Genomic DNA, 16,028 nt, shown 5'->3' with positions numbered 1-16,028 from the left:
ATAATGGTAGTAATATTGATACTTAGTTTGTACCTATAAAGAGCAACAGGCAGTTATAGAGATGGGGCTGCAACGTCGTGAAGTAAATATTTGGAAGGGAGTCAGATAGGGATGCACACTGCCACCGCTATAGCTACGAATACTTTTTAATCTATACATCGAAGACGCGATCAACATCATTAAAGACAGTACAACTGTAGAGATAGATACACAGGGGCAAAAGATTAGTATGCTTAGATTTCCAGATGATATAGCATCTAGCAAGGAGTTAAAGATATCTTTAAATAAAATGGTGCGATACTGTCAAAACAGTACTGTATGAAAATAAATAAAAGTAAAGCAAAATCTGGGGACGCAAAAATAAGGAAAGAGCAAATATAAAGACAGGAGACGAAAAATTAGAAGAAGTTGCCGATTTTAGGTACCTACTTAGGAAGTCAGATAAGTCAGGACGGAAGGAGTAGTAGGGATATAAAGCAGAGGATAGCGCAGGGTCGAATCGCCTTCAATAAAAAGCACTTCTATGCTTGCGAACGGTTAATTTAGAAATTCGAAAAAGGCTGTTAAAGGTGTATGTTTGGAGCGCGGCGCTGTACGGGTGCGAAACATGGACAGTGGGCCCTGCGGAAAAGAAAGGTTAGAAGCGTTAGAAATGTAGTGTTGTAGAAAAATGATGAGGATAGCGCGGATAGAGGTATTAGAAAGAATAGGAGAACAGAGGACTTTATGGAAGTCAATAAGATATAGGCGAGATTGGCTGGTAGGCCACCTTCTCAGGTATGAAAGTCTAGTGACAGACCTATTAGAGGCATATGTTTTTTAGACGACCTTATGATAATGGCATTAATTTGAAAAATGAAGAATATTCTCATAAGTACGTACATAGCAAACAAAAAGTTTAATTTTGTAGATTTTAATTATCCATGAAAAAGCTAAAAGGAAAACTATGGCTTTTTCAATTTTTTAAGTTTCTAATACGTTAAAATACCAACATCAAGTAATGGTTGTTCATGTTTACCTAACGCTATGGCATTAACATATTTTTTCAAATTAATATACTTTCATATGCTAAACTGAAAACAAAGAAATACTAAATAACAACAATGCTATCTGAACGGAGGCACCACCCGTCCGAGAAGCCCAAATGATACTTTGCTTCTAGGGAGCCTCGCCTCTTCTTTTCAGAGAAGGGGGTGTGATTTACATAGGGTATATATATATATATATACCCTATGTAAAATATATATATAGGTTTGTTAGGTATTATATGGTATTGGTGGAGGCCCAATACAGATTTTATCACTTCTAATATAATGATGACGACTGAACGGAGCACTGATCTGATCCTTGCTCATCATACGACGTCCGGCGAGAAAATGATAAATGCTTAGAGTTTAATGGCTTGTGTACTCTTCGACCGACTGGTGAATTCTAAACCGTAGGATCACTTTTTAATCCTATCGCAAAATGTCGGTCTTTTTTGCACGTGCTCATAAATCAGTTAATCACCTTTATGTATGCTAAACGAAAGTATACGAGAACAACTCAGTAGCTTCACTAAAGCCTATATAAGTACGGAATATATTTGCTCTGAATCTACAGACTGCTAATTACTAAAATCTACGTTTTTAACGTTAACTTTGACACTTTGGTCTGTTTTGTGTAAAAATTCAGGGAATGCAATTAATGTTTCAAAAGTAAGGAAGTCAACTAACCAAATAGTGGGTGTTAAGGGATTACTCTTACAATTGAGATCTGAATATGCATATAATAACAGTATAAGATTACCACCAATGTTGAGATTTTAGGATACTGAATAAGTTAAAATAAAATTAATTTTAACATTTCTTGTCACATGTTAACCTCCCACTAACTTGATCATTACAAGGAAGACAGTCTAAAGACTGTCTGAACATGCACTTTCACTGACTCCTACAAAACACTCTTTTCTGCCTACGTTTTGCACTAATACATAGTCACACTTTAAACATTTACTTTTAATCCTGTGAAAACATTCAAATTAGCCATTCACGAACACAGAAGTGATTTTTTCTTGTTGAAAGCGTCTGTTATTTTTTTCTTGACTTGAGGTATGTTTTCTATTGTTACAGGATATGTATGAAAAAATGATACAAATCGATCCAAACGCACCATCGGATGAAGAGCATCGCTTGAAAGCGGTAACAAAACCTCGATACATGATTTGGCGGGAAACTATATCTTCCACTGCAACATTGGGTTTCCGAATCGAAGGTATCCGAAAATCTGATGGCACATCAACAAAAGACTTCAAGACTACAAAAACTAAAGACCAAATTATCAACGCATTCCATGAATTCACTGAAGGATTTCCACACGCTGTGGTATGTGATTTTATAATGATATAATAAATTACAAATTAAAAAAAATCCAGTGTTTTTGGGATAACTATCTGTGTCATAATTTTTCATTATTTCAAAAATTTTCGACCTTGTAAGACACCATTAGGTGGGTTCAAGGAAAATTTAGCATCGGAAGAAATTACTTTATTGAGCGTTTTTTACGAGATTCATCGGTTTGGTTAGTGATTTATTGAGAAGTGCCATCCCTTTCCATTTAATATACATATTAAATAAATAATGTTGTTTATTTATTTTTAAATTACTCTGACGGTGGTTCTTCTTTTGTTTCAGCCAAAGTATATCCAAAGACTTAAAGCTATAAAGGCAACATTACAGGCCTCTAACTTTTTTAATACACACGAGGTAAGTAACTATTTAATTTGAAAAACTTACATATACTTTATTTATATGTGTATAGCTTTATAATAAAATTATAATGGTAGTAATATCGAGAATTGATATAAGAGCCATTCTTAAAGTTATATTCCTTTGGCGCGTTGGAAGTAAAATTTTAGCATGCAACAGAAGTTGGGTTAGCACACAGAACTTTAGATGAAAATTAGTATAGGGCTTTCTGCTGTATTCTCCGGCGTAATCAGAAGGAACTACTCCCCCACCAGCATTAGTAACTCGTAGTAATGAAACACTCAAAAATTACGTCTGATTTAATGAACTTTCTAGGGCGTACTGAAAAAATTTAGACAGATAGAAATCACAATACACGTATGACGGTTTTGACAGATCACTGATCAAGAACTTTTGATCGTGACCTTTGATCTAGTCAATCATGTTGTAGTTTAACGAAAATGCAAAGATTAGATCAGGATAAGAAAAAATGAACGTGTATGTCCGATCAGTCTTATTAGGACTGATGACATTTTGATCTTATGTTGATAATGATGTAGCGAACATTCAAATAGGAATGTGTAAGAAAAGATCTGGGAAAGGACATTATATGCTCCGTGTGTTTGTTAAGTTTTCTAGTAGACATGTATTCAGTGGCTTCCTTTTGGACGGTTTTCATTCATATTGAGTAAATTTACTGAATCTAATATATCTTCATCTAATAACATCATATAATTACTACTGCCACGCCCCAATTGATCAACTGTCAATGTTTGAGAAGCGGTAGCGTTATTGTTATCGCCCTTCGTTACTGCAAGCGTCAAGTGATGAAACACACGTACCTTCTCGTAACCTTCGCAGCAGCTGGTTCGCAGTCAGGCCAGTTGCACCTAATGACGATTAGTAGTAGTTTACATTCCGTAGTTTGATTCTGTTGGATTGGAAAAGTTATTTTGCTATTACTGCAAAATACAAAGATAAGTGTATTTTGAAAATATCAAATAAAAAACAATGTATTGGCACGTGGACATGATGGTCACATATGGACGGTGAAATGAGAATGCACTGACGCCATCACACATGAAATCTGGTACCGCACCAAGGGGGTGAAGAGTAGCAAAGACGACAGGACGAAATCGTTTTGTGATTAATAGAAGATAATTTCGGTTTGAATGTCCGAGTCATTGTACGGCAAGCATGGTACGGTGCGGAGGATTTTAAGGGAGAATTCCGTGCATTCGCACAATAGTATAATAATAATCCAAATACGTCATACCTGTGAAATTGTTGGGCACACAACACACCAGGATATGCCTTCGTTCTCTTTGCTATTTGTGCCGGCATCGTCACCTTATAGAATAACCGCCAGTGCATTTCTTCCTTGCCCATAATTTACCAGTAACACCGATAAAACGCATCACAATACGAGGATGTTACACAAAGAATAATTACTCTCTTAAACACAAACAACAAGGAAAGGAATTAATCGATTCACACACACGCATCAAAGCACCAAGTCCTTGTATTGTTGATGTTGATGTATAGGGCCCTCAATCCAAAAACTGATTAGCCACGCACCTTCACCCTTTCATATGTTCTTAAGTAGACCTGCATTTGTCTCCAACTAGTTCTGCATATCATAACCGGCAGTGCATTCCATCCTTGTTCATATTCGCGTACGGAACTACACCACAGTATGTAGCGACTCATGGTGTACCTATAGTTATTTGATCGAACCTAGTAGAATGCATTTTCTAATATTAATTGTTTGTCTTTGTACTTTGTACCGAATACAAGACGGTAAACGGGCTTACATAGAGCTTATTGTATGCGAAGCTTTCATGCAACCTTTCCACAGGCAAATTAATTACGTAATTAATACATGTTAATCGATTAGTCAGTTATAAATTAAACGGATGTCATTGTGTTCTGTGTGACATGTGAAATATTGCACGATTTTATTTTTTCTATTTACAATTCAATATTGCAGCCCTGGCAACGCGAATTGTCGTGATATTTACGCTTCACTCATTTTATTTATTCATTGTGAGTTCAGTCGATGAAAAGGCACCTGCAATTCAACCCCTAGCGACAAAACACCTGGTAAATAGTGTACCGTTTTACATTTGTATATTTTAAAACACTGTTCGTAATGTATTTTTAGTGATATTCAAATCAATAGTGATCATAATTTATTGTAGACGTAAATGAATATAATTTTAGAAACATGCAAAAGCAGCAGAAGTTCTTAAAAGAAAGTTTTGTAATTACTTAACAATGGAAAAGATTTGTTACTACAAAATATATATCAAAAGTGTAGTAAAGGTAGGTGGTACAATGCAGATTTAAATTAGTATTAAACAAATTATTTCTTCTATTTTTGCAAATACAGAACATTTTTACTGATGAATCATTTTAAAACATATTACAGTGTGTGTTCTGAAATTATAAATCGTATTCATACTCAAATTAAATGTTTTAAGCGTTTTCATATTATTACAAAATTATTGTTTGCTACAATCGAAAGCTTTCGAGATAGAAACTGCTGAATATAATAACAATACGAATATTCTTTTAGAAAAGTGTAACAAATTTTTTAATAGTTATGATATTTACTTAAACAGGCCTTGTGAAAAGCAAGTACAGTAAAAGTTCCTTATTCACGGTTTCATTATTCGCGGATGAAAAAATTGTAACCCAGTTCTCGTATTCGTAGTTAAAAATTTCATTATTCGCGGATGCAATCGGTAAACAGAAAAGGATTCGGTGTCATTTATTAAGGGGACTGACCGCAATAGACCGCTCGTACCTAGTGTGAATTTTTCCGAAAACATGGGTTTCTAATCTAAACATTGTGATTTAACGCTGCCTGATAAATATCTGGTTTTCAATAATATGGTCATTAAAAGCTTTTACAAGTGCTTAATTTTGATGCTTCTTGTAGGAATAGAAATTAAAAGATTTAAAAATGGCCTTTCTACAAGCTTTAGAACGAAGCTTTATCTATCTTACTACAAAATTTCAAACTTCTATTCCAAACATTAAATTCATGATATCTATAACCAATAAGCATGTTTTCACTCTACGGCGCATGTACTAGTGAAACCCCATAATGTATCAGCATCTTTTGAGTATGTACTGTTGGTACGTGCTGAGGCAGCTTTTATAAAAGATGTAACCCAGTGGACTAATTTAAAATTCAAAACAAAAAAAATCACTAAATTAATTTTAATTGCGAATTTCTCAATAAATTGATTTTATTCTGATACATATTGGTTTCATTTCGGATCCTTAGAACGTATTCCCTATGATTCCATATTAATTACCATTCCATCCACGGTTTCTGTATTCGCGGCAGATTTAAGGAACGTATACCCCGCGAATAAAGAGCTTTTACTGTAATGTATTTAACACTGTAATGCCGCACTATAAGTTACGTAATTATATTGTCTTTCTGGATAATTCCGGAGGCTTCCAGCCACTGCTTCTAGATCTCTATAATCACAAACCTTACTAAACATCGATTAAGAAAAATTTTCCCTGTGAATATCCGATGTTACTCATTTAGCCAGACATCTCGCTGCTCAACAGGAATACCGCATTTTAAAATTACCTGTAATACTGATAAAACGCACCACGATACGAGAATATTACACAAATAATTAATCTTTTAAAAGCAAGCAAAAAGGAAAGAAATTAATGTATTCACACCCACGCATTAGAAAATAACGGCCAATCAGCTGCTTTACTTATGCCGACTTAATAGCAGACTGCAGAGTCAAATATATCTTGTTGCGTTTACGTCATGCGGCTGTGACTTTAGAGCATCAAGTTCTTGTACTACCGGTGTTACTGCAATCCAAAAACTGCTTCGTTACGCACCTTCACTCTTTCATATGATTTTTATTAGACCTGCATATACCTCTTACAAGTTCTGCACATCATATCAATACAGGGTGTAACAGAAATAAGTGCCGAGCTTTGGAGGGTGTACACTGAATGCAATAAAAAATTGCACGGTGAGTTCGGCACCGTGGTTTAGGAAAAAGAAAATCACAATAATTTACAATCCGAAGTCGGTCAACTAAATAGCGCAGTGCTATAAAAACTTTGCAGCTGCATGGATGGAGAATGTAAACTTTGTCGATTACCGATATCTAAGATAAACACAACCAATTTACTACACAATCAAATAGGCCGAATCATGTAAATCTACGAAACACAAAAGAAAGAAAAAATGTAGAGTAATTCCGGAAAAGATGGTGCACCGGGTGAGTTAGAATATTTTTTCGCAATAATAGTTGAGCTCGATAACGTTGCTGTCAATCCGTCCAGGAAGAGAGAACCGTTCAGCAACTAGCAGACTAGGTTCAGGAAGAAGTCCAAGAAGTAAGAAGCTCCAGGAACCATGTTAGAGACAAATATCATTCCGTAGCAGGTACATCTTCCACAGGTATTGAAAAGGCTAGGAAGCGAGCGTGGCAACCGTTTTAACATCATCGAGGTACACTGAAAAAAGAACATGTGTCAGAGAATCAAAACCGGCGAAAACACTACAGAAGGCTATGAATCCAATGACGAAGATTAAACTAAAGAAGAAAAAAAAAAAGTAGTGAAGAATGCGGTTACAAATGAGTCAACAACGGATGACGACAAGTCAAATTTACTCTACAGGAATCTAGTGATAGCCTTTATGAAGACGACTAGGTGCAATGCCTTCAATGCGATGGTTTCATGTAGATCTGCTCAAATTATGTAAATTATTATGACATGTTCGAAAAATTTTATGTCGCAAAAATAATTAAATGTCAGGCTTTCCTAGTGAACCATCTCACCTGAAGTGGCTGTACCAATTCAGCCCATGTCGGGTAATACGGTACAGGTGACGAGAATAGATTTAATTTTTTTTGAAGTGAAACTTCTATACGCACGAAATCATACAACGCATTTCCCCCCCTGTCTGGCTCTATGTATGCATAGATATTTAAAACTACGCAGCGGATTTTAATGCGTTTTTTTTTTTAATAGATAGAGTAATTCAAGAGGAAGGTTTATATGTATAATACATGCATAATATAGTAGAGAAACACTGATAATTTTAGAGGTTTCTATTGTGATGTCGTAAATGAACACATTTTTCGCGCTTACATTGTAAACGCTAGCTGAACCCTACGAGATGGATCAAAATAATACACTACAGTAATGTACACCTTAAAAAGGCCTACAAAAAAGTCCGGGATGGTGTATGTCTATCTCTTAGGGATAACCCACAATAACCATTTTTTATCCTTTAATTTTTACGAGAAATAATGGCTTATTTACGAANCACCGCTATGAGAAATGTATCAGCCTTGGAGGAGATTATGTTGAGAAATAAAAAAAAAAAATTTTTAAAAACCTTGTTTTTCTTGGTCAGGCCGGAAACTTATCAATCCACCCTCGTACATTGCAAACGCTGGCTGAACCCTACCAGATAGATCAAAATAATATACTACAGTATTGTACACCTTAAAAATGTCTACAAAAAAGTCCGCGATGGTATATATCTGTCTCTTAGGGATAACCCACAATAACCATTTTTTATCCTTTACTTTTTACGAGAAATAATGGCTTATTTACGAAGCGATTTTAAGCAATACAGCATTAATCCTTATCCAATTAAGTACAGCATGTAATTTAAATGAATATTTTCGAAGACATTACAGACTTAAAATGCAGGGACATAGCGGTTGCGGCAGTACCGACTGGTTTGTATTATTTAATGACAAAAAAGCTGTGATTGTTGTATATAAAGACATTCTATAGTATATTCAGTATCAGCATTGCACCCGTGCGAAGCATAGTGTACAAATAACACCATTAAACCAATTCCTTAACCACTATCCCGGTATGTTTGTGTGTTTCACTTCAGTAGCGTGTTGTATAATTACACGTTGTATTTTTCGGTTTTAAAATCGTATGTAATATAAACGTTGATTTCCCCCTCCCCTAACGTAACAGGACTTTAACGTCAGATTGGACCCCAAATGTCGTTATTTTTCAAAATTACGTTTATTTTTTTGATATATTGATGTAACAATTTCATTCGTGTTACTGTTTTAATGACGAATATATTTTTATACTGTGTTATTTCGTTTATTTCTGAAGTTATAGTAACACGAACAAAAGTGTGCCAACTTAGCCGGAATTACCCTATGTTACGTAAACATTAGTCTTTAATGAGCTTCATATGGATAATTGTAATTTTATTAAGGCAAATTTTCATACCACTATTAAGGAATTGCCAAAGCGTGTTACTTTTTTTGCGGCTAGTTGTAAGTACGTACCACACATTTATCTAAAACGCGAAGGATGTACGATATGAATTTACGTCGCACCAACAGTGATTATGTATTGTGAAAATACAAAATTCCGTCTCGCGTGAAACGAAGTCTACGAATAACACTCTACTCTTCTTTCGAAACCATTGACAGAAATCAATTTCACGTAAGGCTTACCCTTGCTGCTGATCATAAAGATATGGCATCTGTTCCTTCAAAATTTGCCGCAGATATTATCGGTAATTTAATATTCATAAACACTTGAAAGTTTGATTTGTTTAATCGATAGTGCGTATTCAGCTATTATATGTTTTGATCACGCGAAGTTGGTTATTTAAAACCTTAGTTTGGTGATTATTTTTCACGACTTTTGGCTGATTAGTGCAACAGCTTTGGTAGAAGTTATTTTTGGATTGGCGTCTTCCCTCGCGACATAACTTAAAATTGAACAGCATGTATATTAGGGTGCTTCAAACAAAATTTTTATTTTTTTTTCTAACTCTTACACCCTCAAATGTTTCTCTTTGATGTAAAAAAAATCCTCGCCAAACATGAGCCCTATAGCTATCATATAATTGCAGCTTCGGCACAATTACAATAGAGAGGGTCAGTATCAGTCTTCGGCGGTCGCAGTCACCCTCAGCTAATTGTATGCCATTCTGTCCACATTTCGTAGATTCTAGGAACTCAATTGCTCGAGGCGGGGTATTGTCCTGGTGGGTTTTTGCCCACACTCAGTTCTGCGAACTTGCTTTCCATTGTTTGGGTTTGGTAGGCATTGGTGGTGGTATCACAATAAATTCATTTTCATCACATTTTTAAAAAAGTTATACTTTGTCCTTCGAGTTGTTCACTTACGTTTGTTGTCACTTTAATTGTTATCCGTTTTATTTTAATATTTAGTTATTTTGTTGTAAATAAAGTTTTTGTATATAGTGTTTATTATCGTTGTTTTATTCACTATTACAAAATTTACATTGAGGAAACTCTGCTCGTGAAGTCACGGCAACCAATAGGAAAAATTCTTTTTTGTTTTAAATTGAATTTGCACATAATTTACGCAATTTTTTCCAAAAAACCGTTTCATATTCTCGAAGTTGAGTCTTTGAGCCTTACAAAACTAAGACAAAATATGATTATCTTCACAAATTCCCAAACTGTACCAAAACAACACTTGCGACTGCAGAATAAATCAAATTAATAACGTATCGGAAAGGCGTATTTTTCTTAATTGCTATAATGTGCTCTAATTATTATTAATAAAAAACTATCAACTAGAATGAACAATTTTTTCAATTTCAAATTCAATTTAAAACAAAAAAGAATTTTTCCTATGTAAATTAAATAAAAATAGCGACCCCTTAGATTTGAGCTATAGGGCTCATGTTTGGCGAGGATTTTTTTTACATCAAATAGAAACATTTGAGGGGGTAAGAGTTTGTTTGAAGCACCCTAATGTATATGAATAAGTTACAATTTTGGTGAAATATACAGTGTAATACTCAACTAAATTTGAAAAATTTACAGTGTAGCGAAATAATAACCGTTCCAAATAAACATTTCGTGGAAAGACTACAAATTGTGTTACTTATTTAAATAAAATAAATGAGCTAATTTTACTGAATGGTATTGTTCTTAATAAGATTTCAATTTCAATTGTAATTTTAGTATAAAAATATAGGTGTTGGTGGTCTCATTAGAAAATGATCACTTAATTTATTTAAAAAATACCACAATAAATAGAAAATTTCAGATCAGTTTAGATATATGCGTAAATTATGTGTAGATGTGTATATTTAACATATTTAATTAACTTTAAGAGTGGAATAGCTTTTCTGCTAGATCCCTCACAGAGCTCGGCGGAGGTTTAGTGTTCTGTAAATAAAAATGTGATTCCAGTTCAAAGCTTAGAAGCACTGCAATTCAAGCCACTTCATGAAACAGTAGTTGGGGCCTGGACCTGGTAAATGAATTGAGTACTTTATAGAAGTACTTTGTACTTCAAAGGGTCTCAAGATGATTGAAGCACTTTCAGAGTGAATTCAGATTTCAATCTAATTGCTTTTGAAGTAATTAGTAATTCGAAGTTTTTCGATTTTATGATATAAATTGGTGCTTCAAATACTAAAGTGCTTGAAATAAGAGCTTTGATTTTAGGGCTTGGATCTCTGTTGGTGAGGGTTTTGCCAAGTTCTGTATCGATATTGTATTTAGATTTTTTGTTTCTAGAAAACCAAATGTCTTAATCGAACACTTATTGAAATGACTGCAATTAAATTAATTGGGTGCTTATAGTTTAATGATATTTTTAAAAAATTAAGATAATTATTTCAATATCAGAAAATGAATATCTGTTCTGTTGAAGGCACTAAGTTTGTCACTTTTCTGGCAATAAAATTGCGCCATTTTTAATTGTTTAATGTTTCAGATTGTGAATGTGTAATTTTTCAATATTATAGTACAACAATTTTGCAATAAGCGTTTACGCATATCAACTATATATATTACCTCCCTCAAATTGTGATTGGTCGTTTCAAAAATTATTTACATATGGAGAAGCATTTGGAAAAGATCGAAGAGACAGCAAAATGTCATCTAGAAATTCAGGTTAGACATTTGTGTAACTTAAATTCAATAATCATTTCTAAAATGGATTTCGTAGTGGAAAAAATTCCTGAAGATTCTTTCTACGTCAATTTATTCCTTGGCCTTCCACAAACATTAAACTCTCTGGGAATTAAGGATTACAATTTGACCCGTTGTGCTCCTCTTTCTGATGTGGAAATTTATCAGTGGGAACGAAAACATGGCGTAACATTACCAGAGGACATTCGCTGTTTCTACTGTTCAACTAACGGTTTATTCTTCACGTGGTCGTTCAAGTTTGTTGATGATGATTCAGAACACGATAGTAGCAGTGCCGATGACGAAAAATCAGAAGAAACACCTAAACCAATAATTGGCAAAGTAGAAATAAATACATTAGAGAACCTTCGACAGGTGTTTGGTTACGTAACCGGTAGTGAACATGGCACAATAAAGAAAAAGGACGGCACGCGAGATATCAAACTTTCTCTTGAAAGCAAAGTATTTGAACTGTGTCCAATAGTGGGAGGGAAAGTTGTTCTTGTATATTTATCGCCAAAACATGAACCTTCGGTTTGGCTTTTGACTTGGCTAATGGAGTTTTCGTTTTTGGCTAAAGATTTTAAAACGTATATGAAAATGTGTGTTGCCCATTTGGGAATACCCAACTGGCAGTTCATTTTCACTCCTCAAGGTATTTCCGAATGGACCAAGTCCTTGTTTAGGCTTTATGCAAATCACCTTCTACCTCATGCTGATAAAAGTATTTCTAAACGAAGTGCTAAAGATATCGAAATGCAATGTGCGCCTATCAATAAAATTGACACTGCAATTTTCAAGTCCAGAGCTCCACGGAGTGAATCGCTAATAAGATTAGAAAGGGAAGAAACACCGCCAAAGGAAACTCTTAAGAAAGAGAGCAAGGGTTCATTTAAGGGAAGAACTAAAAATAAAAGAAAACCCCTGTACTATGTTAAAAAGAGATGAATATTTAATACACGTTTAAATAAATATTTTTCGTAGGAAAATTTGCTGTTTTAATTGATACCTACATTTTCATAAAATTATACATTATTTTATTTTAAGGGTATAAATCAAAAAGGGAACAAAAAAAATCATTCAAAAATTGGTTAAAATGAAAAAAAAGAACACTGAAATAACCTAAAACTGATATCCTATGAAGCGGATCCAACGTAGCGTCCCCTTTATTTGATACCGGGGAGGAGTTGCTATCCTGGATTCTATATAATGAATTGAAGCGAATAAAAGAGGAATAGATATAGATTTAATTAAGAAATTGACCTTTAGTACGTTTCTATCCAATTTGTGTCGTAGAACCTACAGGTATATTTAAGTATGTATTTATTTTTAGACTTCATGCATAATACGAAACATATTTTATTTGTTTATGTGAGAAATGCACAAGCTCATAGTATTTTACGGCAATAAAGATAACTTTGTACAAAGTGATAATAATAAATAATAACATGATTTTGAAAAATATTGGTCATGACATTTACAAAAAAAAGTAAAAGGTATAACGCTTTACTTAAAGCTTACCCGAAAAGTATAACAAAATCCTAGATTAACAAAGAAGTTTTCACGGCCGGCTTTCTTCGATGAGGGATCGATATTCAAGCCTGATGACCATGATTCAGGTCCTCCTTCAGTGAATTCGCATATTATGGAGTCAAGGAATCGTATTCGATGTTTCTCTAGCTATTGTGTTTGTTATCCTCTGGGAAAGTGGCGAGGGATGTGGTTAAACGTCCTTCTTATTTGGTTTGCGTCGTAAGAGCCTGAAATAGAGGTCCCGTTTTTACCTATTCCACCATAATTCTTTTCTTTTGCTCCTCGCACCCAATGCGTAGAGAGAGAACAGTGCCATAAGAGAACTCTGTAACCTGAACTACAAATCTTATGGTCACTCTTGTATATACCATCACATCTGTGATTTTTTTCACGTTATCTTCTGTGAGGGATGCATTCTCCGAGATGTTCACCTTCAATAGATATTCTCTAACTCCTTGATCCAGCTTGCTACTGTAGAAAATAGATGAGCTGAGCCTCTCAATATTCCCACCATTCTGATCTCGTAGTATATAAGTATACGTATAGGTCCAGCGCCAAATAAATACTAATCATCCCTTTTAGGTATTAAATCCGTCGAGAAACTTCTTCGTGGTATACCTACAAAGTCTACAACTATAAAAAACGTTTGTATAGTTGGGACGTTCAGAATTGACATATTCCGCAATAAAACTGTCCCATTTACTTTCTTCTTTCAACTTATTAACTAGTCTAGAGCGGTTGCTGACAACGCCTACTTTTACTCACGACAGACGTTGCAGGAAATATCGTATACGTAGAAAAGAGATGTCAGGTAGGAATTGCAGCCGGCATTAATAAAGAAAAAGGAGTAGCATTTCACCAAATGATGTGTAACAGAAAGTGATGCAGACAAGCAGATTTTGAGCGTGTTGCCAGAATCGAACTTGAAGAAAAGTTCAACATTCTCAGGAATTTGGAAAAGCAAAGACGCTTGCTTAAAGATTTAATTCCAATCAGGCAGTTAAATCCCGACCCTGCTCTTTTAGGTATCTATGCAACCTCTAACCGCTACACCTTTTACTATTATCAGGTTATCTCTTTTTATCCTCTCTGTACTACTCATGAAGCATTTCCTAACTTAACAAGAGCGTGTTCAAAATGCAGCAAATGACTACAGTCCCAAATGAAAACAGGTTTAGAGGTTTAGACAATTGTTTATCATTCGGGAGGACGCTGGCTCAATTCCGGGTCCGTCTGACTTGGTTCAAGTTTTTCTGTGGTTTCCTTGAATCACTTAGGCAAATGCTGGGGCAGTAATATTCCACAGATAATCTATCATTCTCTTCTGTCTTCATTTCGTCCGTCTCATCTTTCTCACCCGAACCACCACACCCACCCATTCCCACGATTCCTGAAAGGAGGCTGAAGAGGGCCTTCCGCCCTACCTTCCGGCGTAGTCCGGAGGGACTGCCCGCCCACCAGCATTAGTGGCTGGTGGGAATGGAACACCCAAAAGTTTTTTTTTTTTAGTGAAAACAAAATAGAAGATACGTCCATTCTCATAGTTAATTTATTACTGACTTTGCCAAATTTGATCGTTCCAACTATAGAAACTTTTTTAAGTGATCTACTTTTCAGCACTGCTTATATTTGTCCTCAAGAAACAATTGTTGTTGCCTGCTAAAGAGAGCATGTTTTTGCAAAAAATAACACTTTGTTATAAAGGGCGAGAGATGTAGATAAATTAATTTTTAAATAATATCATTGTAAAGTTACGATTCAGACCATCAAGACATCTTGATGCGACCATTTTTTGAGAATTGAAAATTTGATTGAGTCATAGGTATATTATTGTATTTGGATAGTATCATCTTGTCAAATTAACAATATTTTCGTTTAATTTCTTTCAGGTCATAGGAAGTTCGTTATTGTTTGTTCACGATCGATACAACGCTAACGTATGGCTTATCGACTTCGCCAAGACGCTACTTCTTCCATCGAACGTAAATATTGATCACAATTCATTTTGGAAAATCGGCAATCACGAAGATGGTTACATGATCGGCATAAACAATATTATTTCAATTTTTGTAACGATGTTAGAACAACATCCTGTTTGCGTCACACCTCCACCTCCTGTCTGTATTCAAGAAAATAAAGAAAAACAAAGAAGCATCGATCAAGGAAGCAATGAAGAATAGATTTTATCGCAATTATCTACGTAACAAAGGGACGTAATATTATCATTATTATTGTTGTTATTAGCAGGAACAAATTAATTCTTTTGATTAAACGGTAACAATCAATAATTGTGCTCCTTTTAAATATGTATTCAAACGTTTTTGATACGACAATATTTTTTGCTATTATTATTATTATTAATGTTAATATTCATGGAGAGAGTTTTCCAGTAACGGACTGAAATAATCTATTATTTTAATTTCTACAATGTAGTGTACATATTACATACGTATTTAAAATAATATGCGTATTTATTTAAAACTAAATTAACTTGAGTATTACTGTATAGAAATATCTTATTTAAAAAACACACCTATGTAATTGTTTAACAATAAATACTTTTAATTACGTATACACTGAACGCTTATATTGCGAGTATAATTATTATTAATAAACTATTAGATTATTCATTCTTTTATTCGCATACAGGGTGATCACCGAAACTTTTAATTACAGATATTAAAGGGTTGAAGTAGTGCCTCCTAAATTTTTAGAATGGTTATTTCAAAGCCCCTTTTAATTGAAGCAATTTTGTGTTAATTCAGTATGCAGTTAAACTATAATACGTTCATGAAATAACAGACAGTAATAAATAAATAGTATC

General features: G+C 34.4%; 1 protein-coding gene across 10 annotated transcripts in view; it reads left to right on the top strand.

Moving 5' to 3' along the window:
* The window catches only part of LOC108736820, a 262,296-nt gene extending 246,520 nt beyond the window's left edge, over positions 1-15,776 (top strand). For 9 of the 10 annotated variants that reach the window (XM_025976829.1, XM_025976827.1, XM_025976830.1 and 6 more), the window contains 3 exons: positions 2,112-2,363; positions 2,673-2,744; positions 15,094-15,776. In XM_025976829.1, coding sequence (XP_025832614.1) covers positions 2,112-2,363; positions 2,673-2,744; positions 15,094-15,384 — 615 coding nt within the window. In that variant the 3' untranslated portion in view covers positions 15,385-15,776. Of the gene's footprint in view, positions 1-2,111; positions 2,364-2,672; positions 2,745-11,474; positions 11,785-15,093 lie in introns of those variants that run through there. The other variant, XM_025976835.1, reaches the window with a different exon arrangement.
* Positions 15,777-16,028: the final 252 nt, after the last annotated feature.

This window comes from Agrilus planipennis, unplaced genomic scaffold, assembly GCF_000699045.2.
Source record: "Agrilus planipennis isolate EAB-ADULT unplaced genomic scaffold, Apla_2.0 scaffold167, whole genome shotgun sequence".
Classification (NCBI taxonomy): Eukaryota; Metazoa; Arthropoda; class Insecta; order Coleoptera; family Buprestidae; genus Agrilus; species Agrilus planipennis.
The sequence above is the reverse complement of the archived record's forward strand: the minus strand, read 5'-3'. Positions and strand labels throughout refer to the sequence as shown.